This window comes from Squalius cephalus, assembly GCF_949319135.1.
Source record: "Squalius cephalus genome assembly, chromosome: 5".
NCBI classification, from domain to species: domain Eukaryota; kingdom Metazoa; phylum Chordata; class Actinopteri; order Cypriniformes; family Leuciscidae; genus Squalius; species Squalius cephalus.
Window position 1 is genome coordinate 29,539,845 of NC_137126.1, and position 19,983 is coordinate 29,559,827.

Genomic DNA, 19,983 nt, shown 5'->3' on the forward strand with positions numbered 1-19,983 from the left:
ATCGAACTCAAGTTCGTTTCCCCCCTTGGTGCGGATCTTTTGGGCAGGTGTGAATACAGCAATCGCACTCGGGTGCGGACCAAACAACCGAACCGAGACCCAGCTGAAGAAAAAAATCAACATTGTATTTGGTCCGGACCAAAGCAAGTGAACTATCGGACTTTCCTGGTGTGAATACCATGGACATCAGTGTTTAAATCCGAACTATACATTTTAATGCCAGTACTTCTGTGATAATTTGAATTATTGTAACACAGAATTAGAAAAGAAAAGACTGTTTGTGAAGCTGTTTTGTATACTAATACATGAACAACTGCTCCCTCTGGGTCAGCGGCAGCGTGAACACAGATTTGAATGTTTGCTGTGATCCCACTTGTGAAAGGTTTAATAGACAGACCCGAATCGCCATTTAGAAACAAGATCACGTGGGTGTTTGAATCGAGATCACAATCTTTTTACGATTAATCGTGCAGCTATTTTGTATATGTACTGTTGATATTTAGTTCGCCTGATTATTGTTGTGTAAATCAGGTTGATGATAAGCCGTTGTCCTCAGGTGGTGAGCAAAGATCTTTTGGCCCTCCTTTCTCAGGCATGTTCAAATGGTATTCAATCAACACCTCTGAACCTCGTGGTATACTGGAAATGTGCCCCTACTACAACAGACCTGCGAGTGGACTACCGATACAACCCAGAGGCCATGCAGCCCCCTGCTGCGCTCACCAACCTACAGGTGTTAGTGCCTGTCAATGGCGGGGTCACCAACATGCAGTCACTCCCCAACGCCATCTGGTGAGTTGGAGGGTGTAGGCACATAAACATACAAACAAACACGCAATATTTTGTGATACAAATAAACACTGAAGTATGGACCCAATCACTGTGATATTAAACTTGTGATTTTACAAAATTTACACTACCTTTCAAAAGTTGGCTTGTTTCTCTTGGTCACCGTGACTGCATTTATTTGATCAAAAATACAATAAAAACATCAATATTGTGAAATATTATTATTATTATTATTTATTTCCTATAATTGTTTTCTATTTTAATATATTTTAAAATGTGATTTATTCCTGTTACATTTTACAGTTGTGCTGCTTAATATTTTTGTGGAAACTGATATATTTTTATTTTCAGGATTGTTTTATGAATAATACAAAGTTCAAAAGAACAGCATTTATTTGAAATAAAAGTAAAAGTCACTGTCACTTCTGATCAGTTTAATGCATCCTTGCTGAACAAATGTAGTAATTTCTTTAAAAAAAAAAAAAAAACAACCTTTTACTGACCGCAAATTGTTGAATGATATTGTATGAATAATCTTAGCCACTTCCACAGCTCAGTTTAACTATTTGATTGTTACTGTGTTTTAATTAGGAATGCGGAACAGAGTAAGACATTATGGAAACTGAGTGACCTCTCTGTCAAGTCTGAAAATGAAGGTAAGATAAATACACCATTGTCACTGCTGCATATTATTGTTAAAGTAGCATCTTTGTGCATCTCATATCATTTTAAATAACATTTTCAATGATCATTTGAAATAAAAATATAAACATAAACATAATGTAATTTTTAAAACTCAAAACTTCCTTTAAAAAACATACAAAAAAAAAAGATTTACGAAACTAAGGTACAAAACAACCTTGTTCTATACTTGTGGGGCAGTTAAATAAAACATCACATGAACAAACAGGAAAATGGGTCTCTTTTCATCCTCTTGTCGGAGAAAGTATTAACAGCAGTGCGAACTGACGGCTATATCTATGGACTTTTAAGGTAATCAGCTACCTTAGCTAGTCCTTTTAATTGTTGGTGTTTTATTCTATTTAAATGTTAGTGAGAAGAAAACTAAAAAAAAATTAGATATCAACCTGCATATGCGATGGACATCGGTAATGCTCATCTTTGCTCGCTCCTTTGAAGGTTTCTCGAGTAAAAAAAAAAAAGGCTCTATATTTAACGAATTGCATACAAAATACCTGAACCGGAAGCGATGCGACCTGTTTTACAGAATGAGGAAGTTTGTTGCGCACAACCTGCATTGGACTCAAAAGTAAACACTCAGCTTGTAATAAAGTGCATTACAGGGCTGTTTCTCATTTCCCATGCAAATAGTGGAATTTATATTAGAGCTTTAAAGGCAAAATGAATTAGCCTGGGTTTCCCCATGCTGCCTTGCGCGCAGCACGATTTTATTCACGCTGCTAGGCAGCCTGGACACCATGGACTAGATTTTCCCCTCAAAAAGGTAACCAATCACAGAACGGGGAGGGAGCAGCAAGACGATGACGACGTCAATGCGACACACCAAAGCTGTTTGTTTATGTCTATGGATCCAACATGGCATCAGACGCGAAGTTACCTTTCGATGCAGCCTTAGATAGTGTTCTAAGGCTGCGTTCCAGTCCACTTTTAGACACGCACTTGCGAACTTCCCTAAGCACTTCCCCTCGGGGGAATCCCTGCTGCCATTTTGAAGTGCGTTCCACTTCGTGAAGTGAATGAGGGAAGTTTATATGGACAGACCCTCGTTCCCTCGATTTTGACCGAGGGAGCGAGTCTACTTCATATGTACACTTCAGGCACCTATATGTCCCACAATGCAGTACGATTGTGACGTCACCACAGATCTCGTCTAATCACCATCACAACAGACAACTCTATGAAATATTAATTATATATATATATTTTTTAAAACAACCCAAACACACCTATAAACATTTGGATGCTGCATTAAACAAATTCTTAAAGGAAAAAAATAAATAAATAAATCAACTCCACAGCTGATTCCAAGTGATCAAGGACTTAGGACGTTCCAGTTCAGCCCATTGCAGTTTCCGCCAGTAGTGGGCACTCGTGCAACATAAGCAATGACGTACATCTGAGTGAACGAGACGGAGGGAAGTTAGCGAGTGAAGGGTATGACAATTTTGGACTGGAACGCAGCATAAGTAGTTTAGAACGCAAGTTTATTTCATCTTATTCCTCGTCGAATTTCTGTCGCTCTACATACGTCATCTGGTGGCGCATTTGATAGACATTCGTAGCGCCCAATAAAAGGCTCTGGGCATTCGTAAACCACGCCACAAATACGAGAAAATGAACATGTGGTTCCCAGACCACGTCTCAATGAGATGAGGTCTGACGTCAGCCAGGCTAAAAATGAATTGGAAAATGGTCAAAATCTATTTTTCGATTTTGCCACAATGTAATTTTGTGTTGTAATGTAAAGATTAAACAAGCTTCTGACACAAAGTACTTCAATGTTGACTGTGTGTGTATGTATGTGTCAGGCTCTGGTTCTTTGAGGGCAAAGTTTGAGCTGTCTGATGGTCCATCCATCCCTGCCACCCTGGCTGTTCAGTTCTTCAGCGAGGGCAGCACTCTGTCTGGTGTAGATATGGAACTAGTTGGCTCCGGTTACCGGCTCTCCCTCAATAAGAAGAGATTCGCCAGTGGTAAGAATGATTTTGGACTTCACCAAAGCACCAGATACATTATCACCAGAAGATTTTATGATTTGACAGTTTTCAGTCAAGAGTCTTTTCAAAGTAGTTTTGTCTTTGAAATGGCAGAGCTGTCAGGAGATAAAATGTCAATATGTGTTTGTTTACATTCACAGGCCGCTATATGGCTGACTGCTGAGATCTGAGATCCGCTCTCAAGTGCAGGGAATCTGGAGGTTAATTTCTGTTCATTCATTAATTCTGTCACTGGTTCTCAATGATATTTATGGAGGATTGTTAGAGAGGATGGAAAAAGGGGGCTGTCTGGGTGAAAGCCTCTCATGCTTCTGTTTCCTCTCTGCGTTCTGAACGATCCAGTTCCAGTGAAGCACCTCTCTGGAGATTCAAGATTTTTATACTACACGCTAACGTAGCACTGAGTATCAAACACTGTGTACAAAGAAAAATAAAAAAAAAGAAAAGAAAGAAGGAGGAATGTCAGGATACTGGCGAATGAAATCATTAATCTTTAATCTTTGATACTTTTTGATCTATTCAGACTTTTATAAAGTCAGAACGGTAGGGTATGTTATTTTGATATGTATAGTTAACAATTTGTAATATGAATTATATGTGTATAAACATAAAGCATATCTAAACAAAAAAGGACAAAAAAAACACTGCACTAACAATCTTTCTGGATATTTGTTGAGCATTCATTTCTCCATTTGTATTCACAATGTCTGTCAGTCAATCACAATGACAATTGTGAGAACAAAAGGAGGGAAAAAATAATGAAAAAGGAGAGACAGGAGAAAATGCTTCAGCAATATATCACTTCATGCTCACAAGAACGCCTTACTTGTCTAGAATACCATGGTCTTTCTCATAGCTGAGCATTGCACATTCGTCTGCTAAATTCAGATTGTTTTCAGTTTTATTTTTTTCTTTCAGTTTTTTTGTAATTATTATTATGAATGTGCAATGAATTTAGAAGCTTTCAAAATGACATTTTTGGATTGTTTTTACAGTTTAGTGCCATTTTCACTTTAACATTGTTAAGAGAACCTACTGGTTAGTTGTGTCTTGCTTAACAGCAAAAGGAAACGTATATACACTGACCTCAGTGCCTCTTTACTTCAAATAATTGCATGTTTAAGTCTAAAAGAACACGTTTTCCCCATTTGTTTTCCTCTTCCTTCATTTTTTAAGTGCCAGTTCAGTTCTTTATGCTTCCTAATGGGATATTGAAGGGAAAACACTGCCTAAACTTTAGCCTTTGTCCTTCAAACAGTTCAATGCAAAGCATGCGCTGTTCCCGTTATAGACATCATCCAAAAGTTTTCTGGAAACTCAGGACTTATAGATGGAATATTTTGAAATCTGAGCAGAAATAATACCAAAATACCCAGCGAAAGAATTCACTGTGAGATTATTCTAATTACAAACACTGACCTGAGTATTTGGAGGGATTCTTGTTGATAAGCAGACCAAAACGTTTTGAATATTAGCATATTAAGATGAATTATGAACGTGCATGAACTTTTCAGTGTAGTTTATTAACAACATACTACCAAATCTTTAGGTAAATGTAATTTGAAGGGACACGGTATATATGTTTTCACCAAATGTGCCATCACGTCTGCTTTTTTGTTAATAATCACCTGAATACGTTAGTTTCTTCTTAAAATTGCTTTGAGCAAGTTTGCCAAATACAGATCAAAGCACAATGAGCCAATGGAAGTTACGGGGAAGATTAAATGCGGGCAGTGTCCCAGTTTCCCCACTGCCACGCATTGATTTGAACTCTTTTATCTCTTAAATATTTCATTAGTTTTGTCCCACAGCAGTTCACCATCATCTTAGAGTTTTCTCCATTTAGTCTTTATTTCTCAATTTGAGCTGGAAGCCAGTGGTGAGCATTCACAGTGCTTTAAGGGGGTCTGTCTCCCATACAAGGGCTATTTGCCTTGTCCTCTGTGGAGGACCACGTCTCCAAGGGCTACCCCAATCCCAGCCATAGCAGACACCATTTGTACCTTAAAATGAAAAACACTAAACACTAAATGCCAACAATGAAGGATCTTCATGAATCTGAAAACAGTGACGTTCTTTAGACTGACGTCTTGTTTTCACCAGGAACTTTTTACTCTTTGATAGCAGCCTAAGAGTTTTGTGAAGTAACAACGTAAAGATTTTATATTAAAAATTCTCACTGTCTTTGTGTACATTTTTAAAAATATTTGTGATTTTTAATTCAGTTGTTTTCAGTATGGAATGTGGTGTTGGTGTCAGTACAGAGGCAAAAATCAACTGGTGAACATCCGGGTCAATGTAGCATCCAAATACAATACAATATTGGTTTCTTCAAGTGAATATGAACTAATTGTGTAGTTAGCGAGCTGGTTCTTGCTGCCTCTACAGCCATCACGTCAATATTCAGTCATTTTTGAACATTTAAAGAAAAAAAGTCTCTTTTATTTCTTCTTTTTATCTCCACATTCAATGGCATGTTAAACCATTTGTGTGAATGTTTTTTTTTTCTCACCTAATGTAAATTTTGACAAATATTTCCACCATGTTTCTCTGCTTTATGACGCTCTGTGTCAGTAATAAATGTGTAATATATAAAGCTATACAAATATAAGAAATACTACAGAAATCTAACTTGTCTGTCTTGTTTTTTTTTTGTTTGTTTTTTTTTTTCGTTTGAATATCTATTCAGAAATTATGTTTTCAAAATTTCAGTTCAATTTTCAACCAATAATACCTCCTGTTGTCATGAGTCAAGATGACCATCTTCAAGAAAATTAATAGCTTACTACCTTTCATCCGAGTCATTTTAGACAAATGCTGGTCTGTGATGATTGAACTTTTTTTCATATGTGCACCCTAATTTCTCCAGCTAAAACGGCTGGTTTAAACGGTTTCGCCATTTAATTTAACTTAAGCCTGAAGTTGAAATCCGAAGTGCACTGTGACAATTTGTACATTCCCCCAATAATTTTACACATTGACCTCTTGAAAACCTTGTGTATATCTGATTAGTACTAAATTAATTTTCAGAGCTCATATACCTATTCTGATAACTGAGTGCTACAGACACAGATTATAGTACTGATTTATTTCCATGTATTTGTGCATTTTTCATGCACTTGATGGTTGATTTCTAGTTTGGAAAGAGTATGGATAGATTTAACGATAAAGCAATTCAACATTCAGATGTTTACACAGTCATGCTTCTGAACACATCTGCTGCACTTCCAGTGCTCCTTGCAAAGTGAAATAAAACTTGCCCACATGTGCTAGCCATTCGGCTTTCTTACACACCTCGTGTGTGTCTTTTATGTGTTTACGTAGCCTATGTGTCAGGGTTGGAGACCCCTTCATGAACCCTTTCGGAAAAGTCCTCTGCACGCTTCACAGTTCCATCTACATCAGACCTGCTTAATCCTGATTACACCACTTGATCTGGATTGAATGCTGTTTAGACACCTGTATAACAATAATTCTCAGTCCTGTATGTGCGCGCGGGATTGTCCACTCCATTTGTCTATAGCCAATTTTGTACGTAACAGACAGATTATTTTCAGTGACTGTTTCTGCAGGCTACATCTTTACGCCAGTAGTTGGCAACAAACCCGGGACACACCAAACCGACGCCAAAGAACTGAAAGCCGCCTCGCCTGCGTCGGGGGAAAAAGCTGCACTTGAACACACCGAGAGAACTACAGGCGACTGTCAGTGTCAGCTAGAATAAGAATGTGCGTTCTGCGCCTGCGTGTAAATGAGACAACTGTCTATTTCTGCAGATATTTTCATCTATATTCGTCATTCAAAAAGGGAAACCTACGGTGGCCCAGTAGTGCACAACACAACGAAATTTAAAAAGCAAACATAAGTTCACAACATAACGAAATTAAGCCGCAACACAACGGAAATGCTCCCGACCACTAGAGGGCTCTCGGACAATTTGTTTTCCTTACCACTGTTCTACGTTGTGAAAGTGATTCCAACGTTAACGATATTTCTTCTGTGTTGTTATCGTTATAGCTGCGCATCGACCATAATCTTATAGAATTAGAACGTCCTTGGTGTGAAATGGTCATAAATCAGGAGACTCGTGATGGTTAATTCAGCGATGGCTTCAAGCCAACTGAACTGACATCTAAAATGTAAGTTGCTTAATACCATTTTTTTTGTTTTGTTTATTTAACTGTTTTATAAAAACAATATCAGGTTATCAGTCGTGTTGTTGGTCTAAATATCCGGGACAACATCGAAATTAATTTAGTAAGGCTACTTAATCTGATGTGGTGGTTAGTTAGTGTATAATCTGTTAGAGACTTATTCTACTATGATGCAAAATAGGCTCCCTCCACTCTAGATCAGTCACTCAAAGTGATACATATTAAAGATATTAAACTCTACCTAGAAGGTTAAAGAGGAGAGGGTCTTTCGGCTCTTTAGCTAACTGATTTCAAATGTTCTTTGGATGTTGTCACAGGCTGTGTTTTTGCAGAGACTCTGTGGGGTAATAGAGTTGAGTTATTAAAGAAGGAGAGAGCAGGAGCAGCATCACTTACGTTTATGCTCCATTACAGAATGACATGGCCTTTTGATCCAACGCCCCCCTCTTCAGTATGAGCAAAACCATCTGAGCAAACACACTAGCTGGACCTTCATAACTTAAAAATGTGTTTGCTTTTCTCCTCCATCTCACACTGTTCCCCTCATTTACTCCTCTTTAATCCTTTGGCTTCTCTTTCTCTCTCTCTCTCTCCATCTTTCCACGTTTCCACCCGCACCCATCTACTGACTGTATTCTGTTTATTTTCTTCTCTCCTCCATTCTAAGAACATCTATCCTCCTGTATCATCTCTTTTCTCTCTTCCTCCTCTTCTAACCACACCTAATATCATTCTTGATCTCCATCCACATCTGCCGGCTCCTCCCTCTCTCTTCAGCCTTTGGTAGGTCTCCCAAAACAACAGTGCAACGAGGAGCTCGCTTATACCATTTGAAATCCTTCAAATTCTCCAGACACTCATATTTCACCCTCTAGAATCCATATGATGAAAGATGTTTTAATAGAAACCTTGTTTCAGTACCATGTCATCTGTCCAGTGACATCTCTGCAACTCGTAATGCTTTCACTACTAATTCTAGGCTCTGTTGACTCATTGAGGTGATTATTGAAGCCATGGAGCCTCACCGGTGCTGCGATGGCTAATAGACCTTATTCAGAGCAGCGCCATGATGACAGCAGGTATGAAAGCGAGGCTGTGAGGCATAGACTTACTGTGTTTTTGGTGACGTCCGCTGTAAAAATCTGTATAAAGCTCCTACATCACTTATAATTTTCCACAGCTCATGTTATCCAGAGTCTTTTGTCTGCAGAAATTTCTTGGAAAGATATTTTTGCAGTGTTTCGTAAATCGTCAGCAGAACAATCCAAAAACACATTAAATAACAGTATAATCTACTGAAGAGATGTATGTCTATCCCTCACAGCCTTGCTTTCTTTCCAAGATGGCGCTGCTGTGAATAAGTTCTGTTGAGTCCTCAAGTAAATGAGATGAATCTGGACATGGGAAGAACTGTTGAATTTGATGAGGTTTGCGTGTGTTTATTTGGGGCCCAATATTGTTCCCAAAAGTGAGATAAAGCAATCACAGTAGACTTTCAGTATGTGAAATTACTTTAGGCTTCTCTGCAACATATAGATCCTCTGTTGCTCACTAGATATCTATGATTTGTTCCAATTTAAATAGCTGTAAATGTGAGTATTGTATGCGTGTACCTACTTAGCTAGCCTATGTTTTGGGGACAAATATGTACCCAGAAGTGAGTTAAAGTGCCTCTATAATACTTTTTAAAAATATTTCCTTTCATGCAGTGTGAAATATAGCTGTTTGTGAATGTGAATGTAAAATGTCTGCAAAGTTTTAAAGATAAAAGTGCACAACAAATAAAATTATTGTATCCTAAAAGAAAGAATCCATTCTGCCGAAATGAGTCGTCAGCTACTGATCTTCATTGGTTGCCCACACACAACCTCTACTTTGACCTGCCTTCAATCACTGAAGTTAGCTGAGGCATGGAAGAGTTTGGTTCGTGTTGTCGACATGTCAAGAAGATGCTGTTTTCTGAGCTGCCAGAGCAAATCCTCTTTGCATGCACTTCCAAAGGACGAGGACTCGGGCTCAAACTGATACAGTAAAACCGACGCCATTGTCACTGTACATATCACTGTGTATCAAGTGCTGATGAAGCCTCCGGAGCTGAAATTCAGATATGGTAATGGCCGTACTGACCAATCAGAGGAGAGGAGAGTAGGCTCCGGAAAGGAGGGGTTTAGAGAGACTGAATCCTTTATCGAGCCGTTTCAGACACTGTGTGTGAGAGAGAGAATAGGTAGAATAGCTTTCAATCTGTTCGAGATTTATTATGATTGATTATTGTTTTCTTCCAGGATTATAAAGTTAATTTGGAACCAAAGTGCCAGGTTTATACAATGAGTGCTTTTGATGATGAAATAATCACTGGATTTGACACTGCAAATTTAGTTGCATTAAATCTTTAAAATATATTCACAGTTTGTTTGAGACTGATGCAGTTAAATACAGACACATAAAGACATTTGTAGTGGTGCTCTCACTATTTGAAAGGCTCATAAAATAGCTAAAATCATGTCACAACGCAACCATAATGCTGAGAGTGCATGTTTGGATACTAAATTTCACTCTCTTTTTTTTTTTACAGGCTGACAGATACAATTGTCCATCTACTGACTGGCTTTTTACTGTGATCATTGTGATTGGTTCCCTTCAGTTTGCAGCAGCATTTGTTTCTCTCCTTGTGTTTATCTCCCCCTCCTATCCTGTTTTTGCCTCTATGCAATGCATGTTGGTTCAAAATCAGATTGGTGAACGGGCACGTAAAACTGTTCCTCCATACTGAGAAAAAGAGAAATGGTACATGAAAGCTCAGAGCAGTGGAAGGATGGAACAATGGGCGGACAGGAGAGAGGCAGGTTGGAGGGAATGAGAGATGTGAGAGAGAATAGGCTTTCGTGCCTGGCGAGCAGAACCACGTCATGGGCAATTTGTCACAAGGTCGGGGGCCATGATGGAGGATGGCGACATCTTAACTCCCATGGAGCAGCCCCCACAGTGTCTACTATACTATCTGCCAGCCAAAGATGAGGTAATATTGCTTGCACCAGATCACACCAAAAATATCTAGGCTTTGTGTCCTGTATTGCAGAGAATCATATCTAATCACATAGCATGGCGCTATGGAATAATTGATTCCAAGTGAGCAACTGCAGCATTCAGTAATATTTTCTAATATTTACTGTCATCCATGGCAACTTTGTATATCAGACTGTAACTGAAACTGCTGCCACTTTCACGTCTCATGTGTTACACAATGGACTCCCTCTCTTGTTTAATTTCAAACACAACTGGCAGTATTTTGCGTCTTCGTTCTTGATTAGTGGAAATCACTTCAGAGTACTTCAGTGTTAATATTACTGTAATATGGTGTTCATCTTGGCTGATTGTTTTGCACAGTGTAATTAACTTTTTTTTCTTAGCATGTTCTGTCAGATAAAGTAATACATTTAAAAATATTTATATTGAAATATTTAATGCCAGGCCCGGCACGACGAGGGGCAAAAGGGGGCATTGTCCCCTTAGTGTCAATTTGTTACCCCTCTACCCCCGAAACATGATCGATTTTAACCCTTTGATGCGTACAATCACACCAGTATGATTAGAACGTTCAATGCGTCATGTGATCAACTGCTAAATTCAAATGGGCTTTCGTTCTTTGGCTGACACTGAACCAGAAACAGACGCGCTCAGCGCTTTTGAAATGCTACATCACAACTATTCAGTGTTTTCAACCACATAATGTTTATTTTTAGGTTTCAGACATTTAAATAGACATTTAAATAGACATTTGAATAAAAAATAAAAAAATCACTTATAGTTTGTGAAATACACACAGAGTCTATGGAAGCGTGTTGTGATGTTATTTCCATCAAGAGGTGCATCCATTTTTGGTCAAGATCTTGTATTGACAATGTAAAGTAAAGTCTCCTCCAGCACATTTCAAAGACTTTCAATAAATTTAAGGTCTGGACTCAGAGGTGCCAATTCATGTGTGAAAATTATTTTTCATGCTCTCTCCCAACCATCAAAATTTGAATGAATCTTGGCTTTGTCATCCTGGAATATGGCCATGATGCGTTTTCCTACATGGTTGTTTAAGAAATGAAAAGCTACACACTCCATCAATTAGGGTTAGAAGAACTGTTGCCAAACATATAACATGCTAGAAACATAATAATCACTGCAATAATGATCCAATGATTACAATGGTGACAATGGCATGAAGCAACATTCTGCCTCACTGAGATGAAGGGGTGGTCAGAGCGAGAGAGGGAGGAATAGAGAGAGTGTGTGTGCAATGGAATCCTATTAAGGCCCCTCTTGTGATTGCAGATGCGCTTTTCCCATTGGAGGACGTGGATGCTCATGCAACCTAGCGTGCGATCAGGATATTGTGCTGCATATGAACCACTGGAAGGAAGAGGGGAGACTAGGTAAATTAGGATGAGAGGAATCTAAAGTAAGCCACAATTGCAAATATTAAAAGATTTAATTTGGTGGCTAATCATTTAAAGCTGAATGAAGAAATGCGTTACCAAGGTTTGTTAATGTTTGTACAATACTGAGACAATGTAGTCTCTATACTAATAATTAATCCAGTGCAGGGTCATATGAAGACGTTCTCTACTTTTGTTTTGTCACTGCATCCAATGCAAATAACTAGCAGCTAGTGAGAATCAAAATGGGACGAATCAAACAAAGACTTACCGGGAGGTTGTCCAAAGCATTCACACTGACAGTATTTGAGCTTTGCAAATGCCAAGATATAATTTAAGCAGACCTATCCTACACACACACACACACACACACACACACACACACCAGCACACACATTTGTTATTACCATGCATACTACACACTCCGTGATCACAAAGAGAGCGACAGAGAGAAAGAGGAAATGTTCTCCTCATAAATATTTGGACTCGGCTTAATTGAAAGAGTGTGTCCGGCCCAAAATCTGGGCTGATTTTAAACATTCTTGTGCTGGAATCTATTCTCTTCCTAAATGTGTCTCAGGTGTCTCCTCAAGCTTTGGAAAAATAATTAAAACAAAGTCTTCAGCATGGGACAGTTTTGACATTCTGCTTGATCTTTATGAAGAGCTAGAAGAATTTAGCTCAATACTCACAATTCTTATTTCTAAAAAAACATGATTGAGGTGTAAATGATTGGCATTTAAAGCTCTAGCTGAATTGTAGTGCGTCTCTAGTTCAGTTCAGTGAGTTGCAATATGCACTATCACATTTTCTTTCACCATCAGGAGATTCAAACCATACTGGTGTCTTGAGCCATTATGGGCCAATTTTCACTTGCAAATTTGATTCATATTCCACTCCACGACAACAGGTAAACAATGGACTGTGAACAAGTCTGTAATAAAACATGCCATATGCATATGAGTTCAGTAGTGAGAAATAAATATTTTTTTATACATATAGTGTAATTCTTATGCAATTTTCCAATAGTTAAAATATTACAAATGTTTTTGTGAGGTAAATGCGTCATCAAAGTTTAGTGACAGTTTGTGTTTTTAGTGAACTGGATTTTAGTTGAAATTTGCAAGGTCATGCACTGCTCTGAGTAAAACATTGTTTTGATAAATAAATCCATTAGGACTCTGGATGCGGCTTTGAAAAAGTAAAAGTGATGCAGAATTAATTTGATTTTGTTTAAAACAAAGCTTTTTTTTATCTCTCTCTATGTTCTGGCCCATTTAAGGACGCTCCTATTGCAGTGTAATTGCATGATTCCCTTGTGTTTGAAAAGTTGTGTGCAAAAAGGAAGAAACTTTTATAGTTCATTGATTTAAAAAAAAGTATTTTCCTCTTGCCATAGACTTTGCTCTTTTGATTTTGGTGATACATTAATGGAATGTTTCACCCAAAAGTGAACATTCTGTGATCTGTGATCATTTACTTTCTTTCTTTTGTGGATCACAATAGAACAGGGATGGGCAACTTCGGTCCTGGAGGGCCACTGTCCTACAGAGTTTAGCTCCAACCCTGAAAAAATCACCTGCCTGTAATGTTCTAGTAATCCTGAGGACCTTGATTAGCTTGTTCAGGTGTGTTTGATTAGGGTTGAAGCTAAACTCTGTAGGACAGTGGCCCTCCAGGACCGAAGTTGTTAGGGGTGTAACGGTACGTGTATTCGTACCGGACCGTTTCGGTACAGGGCTTTCGGTTCGGTGCACGTGTGTACCGAATGACTGAATGCAATATTTTGTGTGCGGAACATAGGTACATTTTCGTGTTTCCACACGAACATATTAAGTGGCGGAAGTCTCCGCGTTCAGCGCAAATCCCGCCCTGCAGCTGATTCTAAAGTTTTATCCGTCGTCACTGTAACCTAAACCAATGAAATCAACTGCAGGGCGAAAAAAAAGCTTTTCCGCTCCGTGTGCGCCGCCGCACTCTCCGTTCCGCGCGCGCGCGCGTGTGTGTGTGTGTGTGTGTCGGCCCGCTGCGCTCTCTGCTCAATGTTCGAGTCCGTGTTTGCGCTGCGCGTTCTGCTCTGTCGTTAACGGCCCAAACACTCCAATCATGTACCGATCACGCACTGGAAAAGCAAAGTCCGCTCAAATAAGGTGAAATTTCTCAGTAGTACACTTCTGTTTGCTGAGCTGGTATAGTTATGCTGGCAACAATGGTAAAATTACCTGCTCTGATCACATGCTCTGGTAATAATAGCTTTGTAGGCTACTATAGCTTTGGACTATATTTTATTTTGATAATTATTAAAAAAGGGGGGAAAAAAATCTTAAATTGATTATGTTGATTGATTATTGAAAAATAATAATACATTGATATATTTATGCTTAATATTATTTTAATATAGGGCTATTTTCTGTTCCTTTTTTCCCCCGTGTTTCATTTAATAAGTTGATTATAAGTTTAATTATTGATGATTACAAGCTTGGAGGAATTGCAATTAATTACAGCAAATTGTGCAATTAAGTTCTTTTTTTTAATCGATTCCCAGCCTTAATTTTTAAATATGAGCAGGCCTACAAGCTGGGATTGGTAATGCTGCACTGTAATCATAGTTATTTATTTATATTTTTCATTATATTTTATTATCTGATATTGGTTTGAGACTGAGAGTATTTTATTTAGTGGAGAACTTTGCAGCAGTATTTTATTTCTTATTATTTTATTTTATGTCTATTTTATTATATTTTATTAAAAAGTGTTTAAAAAAAGTGTAAACAAATTGTTAAAAAAAGTTTATAGTAATAAACAACCTGCAGTTTAATGTTTGCATTTCTTTCCCTTACTGTACCGAAAATAAACCGAACCGTGACTTTAAAACCGAGGTACGTACCGAACCGTGATTTTTGTGTACCGTTACACCCCTAGAAGTTGTCCATCCCTGCAATAGAAGATATTTTTAAACATGTCTTTATGGGTTTTAAGTCAGGGGGTCCAGTGTTGTTTTGGACAGCTTCACACTACATAATCAAGTTTGACTGATCTATTTATTCTATAGAAAGGGCAGTTAATTTGGTAGTAATTTTTTTTTTTTAAGACTTGGTTTGGACCTGCGAATTTCCTTCATGTCTCCTGTCATGCAACACAGAGATTACACATTTCAGTGCTCATGCACCAATATGATGACTGAGTGTTGAAATTTCCAGCATAGCAGTAATGATCTGTTACCTGTTAACTAAGCTTCTGAGCCAATGTCCAAAATAGCTTAACAAAGTTCTTAAAAGATCCTCCAGGCACAGATGAGTGAATATTCCTCAGACAAGTGTCTCAATCCTTCAGCCACCATACAAAATCAGTGCAGTTCTGGCCAGATGAGACATTACAGCGTTCTAGATCTTTGGAGGAACATAACGGAAAGTAGGAATCAGGGGACAAACCCTCTTGCCGAGCCAAGTGATGCAGTACCTGCTGGTGTTTGTAATTCCATCTCAAACAGCACCCAGAGTCCAAGTGATGCCCCTGTGAATGTTGTCTCTTTGATGCCCAGCCAGCCACCGACCTCTTCAGACAGTCAAGTGTCAGATGGAGACAAAGCTGGTGTCACACTACTGTTCTCTGGAGTCTTCTTGGGCCTGGTTGGCATGACATTCACGGCTATGGGGTGGACAAATTACAATGCCAGTCACAGCTACGAGTGGACGCAGCTTCTGGGGCCCGTTCTGCTGTCGGTAGGAGGTGCGTTCGTGCTCATAAGCATCTGCAAGTTCCGAATGCTCTACTGCCTGAACTGCAAACAGAATGATGGGGAGAGAACACCTGAAATGGACCCTCTGCCGCCCCTTTCAGGACCATCGTTTGTCTTTACTAGATTCAATCAGCCCATTACCTTCCACAGGGCCACTGTGGTCCAGTACATCCCACCACCGTACACCTCTGTAGTACCTGACCAAAGTCTTGGCCCTGTGAATGGTTTGCATTCCAGTCACCAGCCATTAGCAGTCACAGTGAGCACGCCGCCACAGTATTACAACGTGTATCCCATGGAAAACCCCGGCTTTATTTCCGGTGAATACGACAACGCCACAGCAGAGCAAAGGGAAAACAGGTATGATGATGAATACTGATGGTGGTGTACATTAGATTAATTTAGATTTATCTAGATACATCTAGAAACTGTCTTAATATCAGCTCAAGATTATTTTTTTTAATGACTAGTCACTTTTTGGTTGTAAGTATCTAAAGAGATGGGTTTATTAAGCCATATTGTAAAGAACACTGAAGGCTAAAGAAAATCACTGTAACCAATAATGTACATCAGTTTTGGAATGTAATCTAGGCTACATTTTAAGAAATTGTATGTGTGAACTCTAGTCTTATGTGCATGGTACTAATAAATCATTCGGCTGTAAGAATTCAGATGGAACGCAGTTAAATTTGCAATTAAATTTAAAAGCTCAGGGGAGAACTGGAGTAACTTTGGTTAACTTAATTACGAAGTTTAACTAAAAGAGCTGAAATCCCTATCGTACATGAGCGTGTAAAAATATAAAGGATTAAGATAAAAAAAACTTATTGAACTTAGGCTATAACTTTACATCTGGTTTAATTCGATTTACGATCATGTTAATTGATGTTAAATGACAGGGAGTAGCCTATAGGAATGGAAGTGGGTTAGTTGGGGATGACCTAATTATTTTAAACTTGTAAATTTATTAACCACACAAAAAAATGTTTGCACAAATTTTAAAGTGTCTGTTTTCTATTGGTGTTACGATTCTTAAGAAGAATTAAAAAAGGTAGCTATAAAAGCCGTCACTGGGGCGGTGACATTTCAAAAGGGCGCCTACTGATAAGTAGCCTACCATTAAGGTAGCTGTACAATTTTGGTACAAATGTGAACCTTTATATTCATATGTAAAAGTACTAATTCTCATAATTGTCTGATAGAAATAAGCATTCTAGTAAAGTTTTTGGTGTACCTTTTGAACGGGTAGCCTACTGCTGCCCCAATGACGGCTTATTTAAAACTAGCCTACACACGAAACTGAGTTACAAGACGTAAACAAAACGTGTCACAACACTAACCGGTCTGCTCTAAAATATAATGCAACGCATATAGGCTAAAATAACGTAGGCTACACTAAGTAAAACAAAGCAGCTAAGCACCTTTGCGTTATTTTTTGCACAAAATACTAAGGGCTGGCTGCTGGCATAAGTGGATTATTTGACATTTGCTGGTTTCGTTGCAGGAATCACGGCGTCCCAAAGGAAGAGGAAGAGAGGAAAGCGAGTAGAGCAGGGAACGCTTCTTCTCCACCTGCTTACGAGGAGCTTTTTGACAATTAGTTGTTACATTATGTTGTAAAAAAAAAAAAAAAAAAAAGTCTGAATATTAATAATTGTTCATATTTTAAAAATGTAAGACATTTAATATAGTGACTGAGGTTTCCATGTTTGAAAAATATAGCTTTCCTTTTACTGCAGTTTCAAAATTATTTTATACACATAATGTGTGCTGTCTTATGATACTGAGCTCACTAGTGTCCTCTTGGGTTCCTGAGAACTTCATGGCACACGTGAGCGTCCGGTGAGGGCCACATGGGGGCAGAAAGAGTAAGACAAAGTTCCTATTTCACCAACAATGTGGAAGGTGGTGTATTTCCTTCTTTGTGTGCATTCGTTTTAATAACTGAAAGTTTGACAAATCACTTTAATCGCGTAATCCCCGTCCAACTGCCATAACCGCAAAACATTGTCTAAATGATATAGTGAACGAGGATGTCTGTGAACCTGCTAGCCTTTAACTGGAAGGGCATGTATGTAATTTTAGGAAATATGAAGCTATATATTTGTTTATATTCTATTGTTATGGGTCGATAAGATATCAACTTAAAACAAAACAAGAGAAGAAAACTTAATCGATTTAAAGTATAAAACCTCATCATTTGCTATTGGCCTACTTAAAAAGTAGCCTATACCCTGCAAGAAAAATCTAAATCAACAAAACTTTTGAGCTATTAAAATAATGTTCGGGCAATGTGATACAAAAAAAAAAAAAAATGTAATCTTCTTTTACAGCTCATTATATGTTCATTAATTATGTTTGCCATATAGCCTACTTTTTGAGTCAAATTCGTTAACCTTGTTGAATTCCGCCTGCATGCATGCTTTGTATCAAACTTAAATAATTTGGATTTAATTATATTAGATTGGATTGGATTTGGGTTTAATATTAATAATTTTCTACGGTTCATTTAAAAATCTACAACTCATCCCTAAACGGTCCAATATACAAACAGTGCTGTACATTAGAAATAGTGGGCACACATCTAAATTAAGTTATTTTATATTGGTGCATGAATTTATTGTAGTTTAAAATACTTATATGCCATCACCACCTTCTGCCTTCGTTTAATTTAAAACTTTTTCATTCTGAATGGCAAACGGGGAGGGAAATTTTATAGGCAAAAACATAGCAGTGTGTGTGTGTGTGTGTGTGTGTGTGCGTGCGCGCGCTCTTCACAATGTATTAAAATGTCTCATTTTGTGTGATCTTTTGTATAGAGGTAGCTTATAAAGTACAACCCTACCCTTCTGTTCAGACGAAATATTTCGTTTTTTTTTTTTTTTGTTTGTTTGTTTTTTATAAAATTATTAAACATAAAACCCTGCTTATTCAGATTATCTATAATTTATTTCCCTTTTGTAAAAATTTTTAGTTTCTTCAATTTTGTTCCATAAATCCTTATATTTTTTTCTTTGGTTTCTTTTGTTTGTATTGTAGGCTTTACCCAAGATATTGGCGTTTAAATTTAGAATTGCAAATGTTATTTTAAACTAAACATCTTGGGTCATAGCGTTTCATAACGTGTGTCAACTGACATTTAAACTCATGAAAACCGGATTTTACATTGAACAAATAGCTAAATGATTTCCACAACATTTTTTTCATAAACTTAGATGTAGGCTATTGTTTGGATACTTTTATTGAGAGTGTACAAAGGGCAAAATGCAAAATTCAAATAAACTTTCTAAACAAGAATAACTGAGGAGTTGCAACCGGTACTTTCCGGTGCTTTTAACATTTGCCATCTCTGCCTCAGAGTGTAACAGCATCTGCTCATACAACCTTCCGTCGTTAAATGGGATTGAATGGCCAATTCGGGTACTGCTCAAGGAGGTCTATTAAACAGGCCATGGGAAATGCCTCAAACCAAGACTCAAGCGTCTATGCTTGTCTGTTGTTGTTATATTTCTTTTTCTGTTCTTTTTCTTTTCTTTTTTTACAATATGACTAGCTTGCTTGGGTAAATTATGAGGTTGCATTTTATTTAAGAAAGAAAAGTGACGAACACAATTTCCGGTCCAGTGCGTTACTTTTAAGGTAGACTAGGCTACTCCCAAGCCTGCTGAGTCGTCTGAAATCAGTGTCCAACATTTTAATATCGAAATATTAATTTTATGAGTGGAGCGCCTGATAGAAAAGAATGAATGAATAAACAAATAATTAGGCAGCACGAAAAATTCTATTCATTTTTTTTTTTTTTCTTCTTGTTGGAAATGTTGACATTTATACAATCACTGTCTCCACTGTTTTCAAAGTTATAACTAAGGCTGGCTACAAGTAACGCACTCTGCATGTATCTTTTTACGATTGGTTATAATCTATAAATTGGCTGACTTTAAACAGTTAAAATTGTTCCCAAAAAGCAAAAGTGCTTTATATCCAATACATTTTTAAACAGTGTCCCAGAATTGGTATTGTGCCTTTTTATCGAGACCGCAGTGCAATGTGAATTTCATTAATTTCACTGCGCAGTAAATCGCGGGTGGCCGACAGCGCTCATTATTGGAGAGCACCGCTTTATTTATTACAGAACACGTCTAACATCTTAACTTGTCCAGATTAACAAGGAGGAA

General features: G+C 37.9%; 3 protein-coding genes across 17 annotated transcripts in view; all 3 read left to right on the forward strand.

Annotated features, from left to right (window-relative positions):
- Nucleotides 1-6,117, forward strand: part of fcho2 (FCH and mu domain containing endocytic adaptor 2) — a 47,241-nt gene extending 41,124 nt beyond the window's left edge. For all 13 annotated transcript variants that reach the window (XM_079872798.1, XM_079872799.1, XM_079872801.1 and 10 more), the window contains 4 exons: nt 593-792; nt 1,381-1,445; nt 3,300-3,464; nt 3,629-6,117. In XM_079872798.1, the coding sequence (XP_079728924.1) occupies nt 593-792; nt 1,381-1,445; nt 3,300-3,464; nt 3,629-3,651 (453 nt within the window). In that variant the 3' untranslated portion in view covers nt 3,652-6,117. The remainder of the gene's footprint in view (nt 1-592; nt 793-1,380; nt 1,446-3,299; nt 3,465-3,628) is intronic.
- Nucleotides 6,118-7,458: 1,341 nt separating this feature from the next.
- LOC307158361 (uncharacterized protein) overlaps nt 7,459-19,983 on the forward strand; it is a 76,133-nt gene continuing 63,608 nt past the window's right edge. For all 3 annotated transcript variants that reach the window (XM_079870850.1, XM_079870852.1, XM_079870851.1), the window contains exons 1-3: nt 7,459-7,627; nt 10,218-10,661; nt 11,966-12,066. In XM_079870850.1, coding sequence (XP_079726976.1) covers nt 10,581-10,661; nt 11,966-12,066 — 182 coding nt within the window. In that variant the 5' untranslated portion in view covers nt 7,459-7,627; nt 10,218-10,580. The remainder of the gene's footprint in view (nt 7,628-10,217; nt 10,662-11,965; nt 12,067-19,983) is intronic.
- Nucleotides 15,274-17,409, forward strand: tmem174 (transmembrane protein 174; the record flags this gene model as incomplete). The annotated part of the gene is made up of 2 exons (XM_079870717.1): nt 15,274-16,168; nt 17,313-17,409. Exons 1-2 carry the CDS (start codon nt 15,363-15,365, stop codon nt 17,407-17,409), a joined length of 903 nt encoding a protein of 300 aa, XP_079726843.1. The 5' UTR covers nt 15,274-15,362.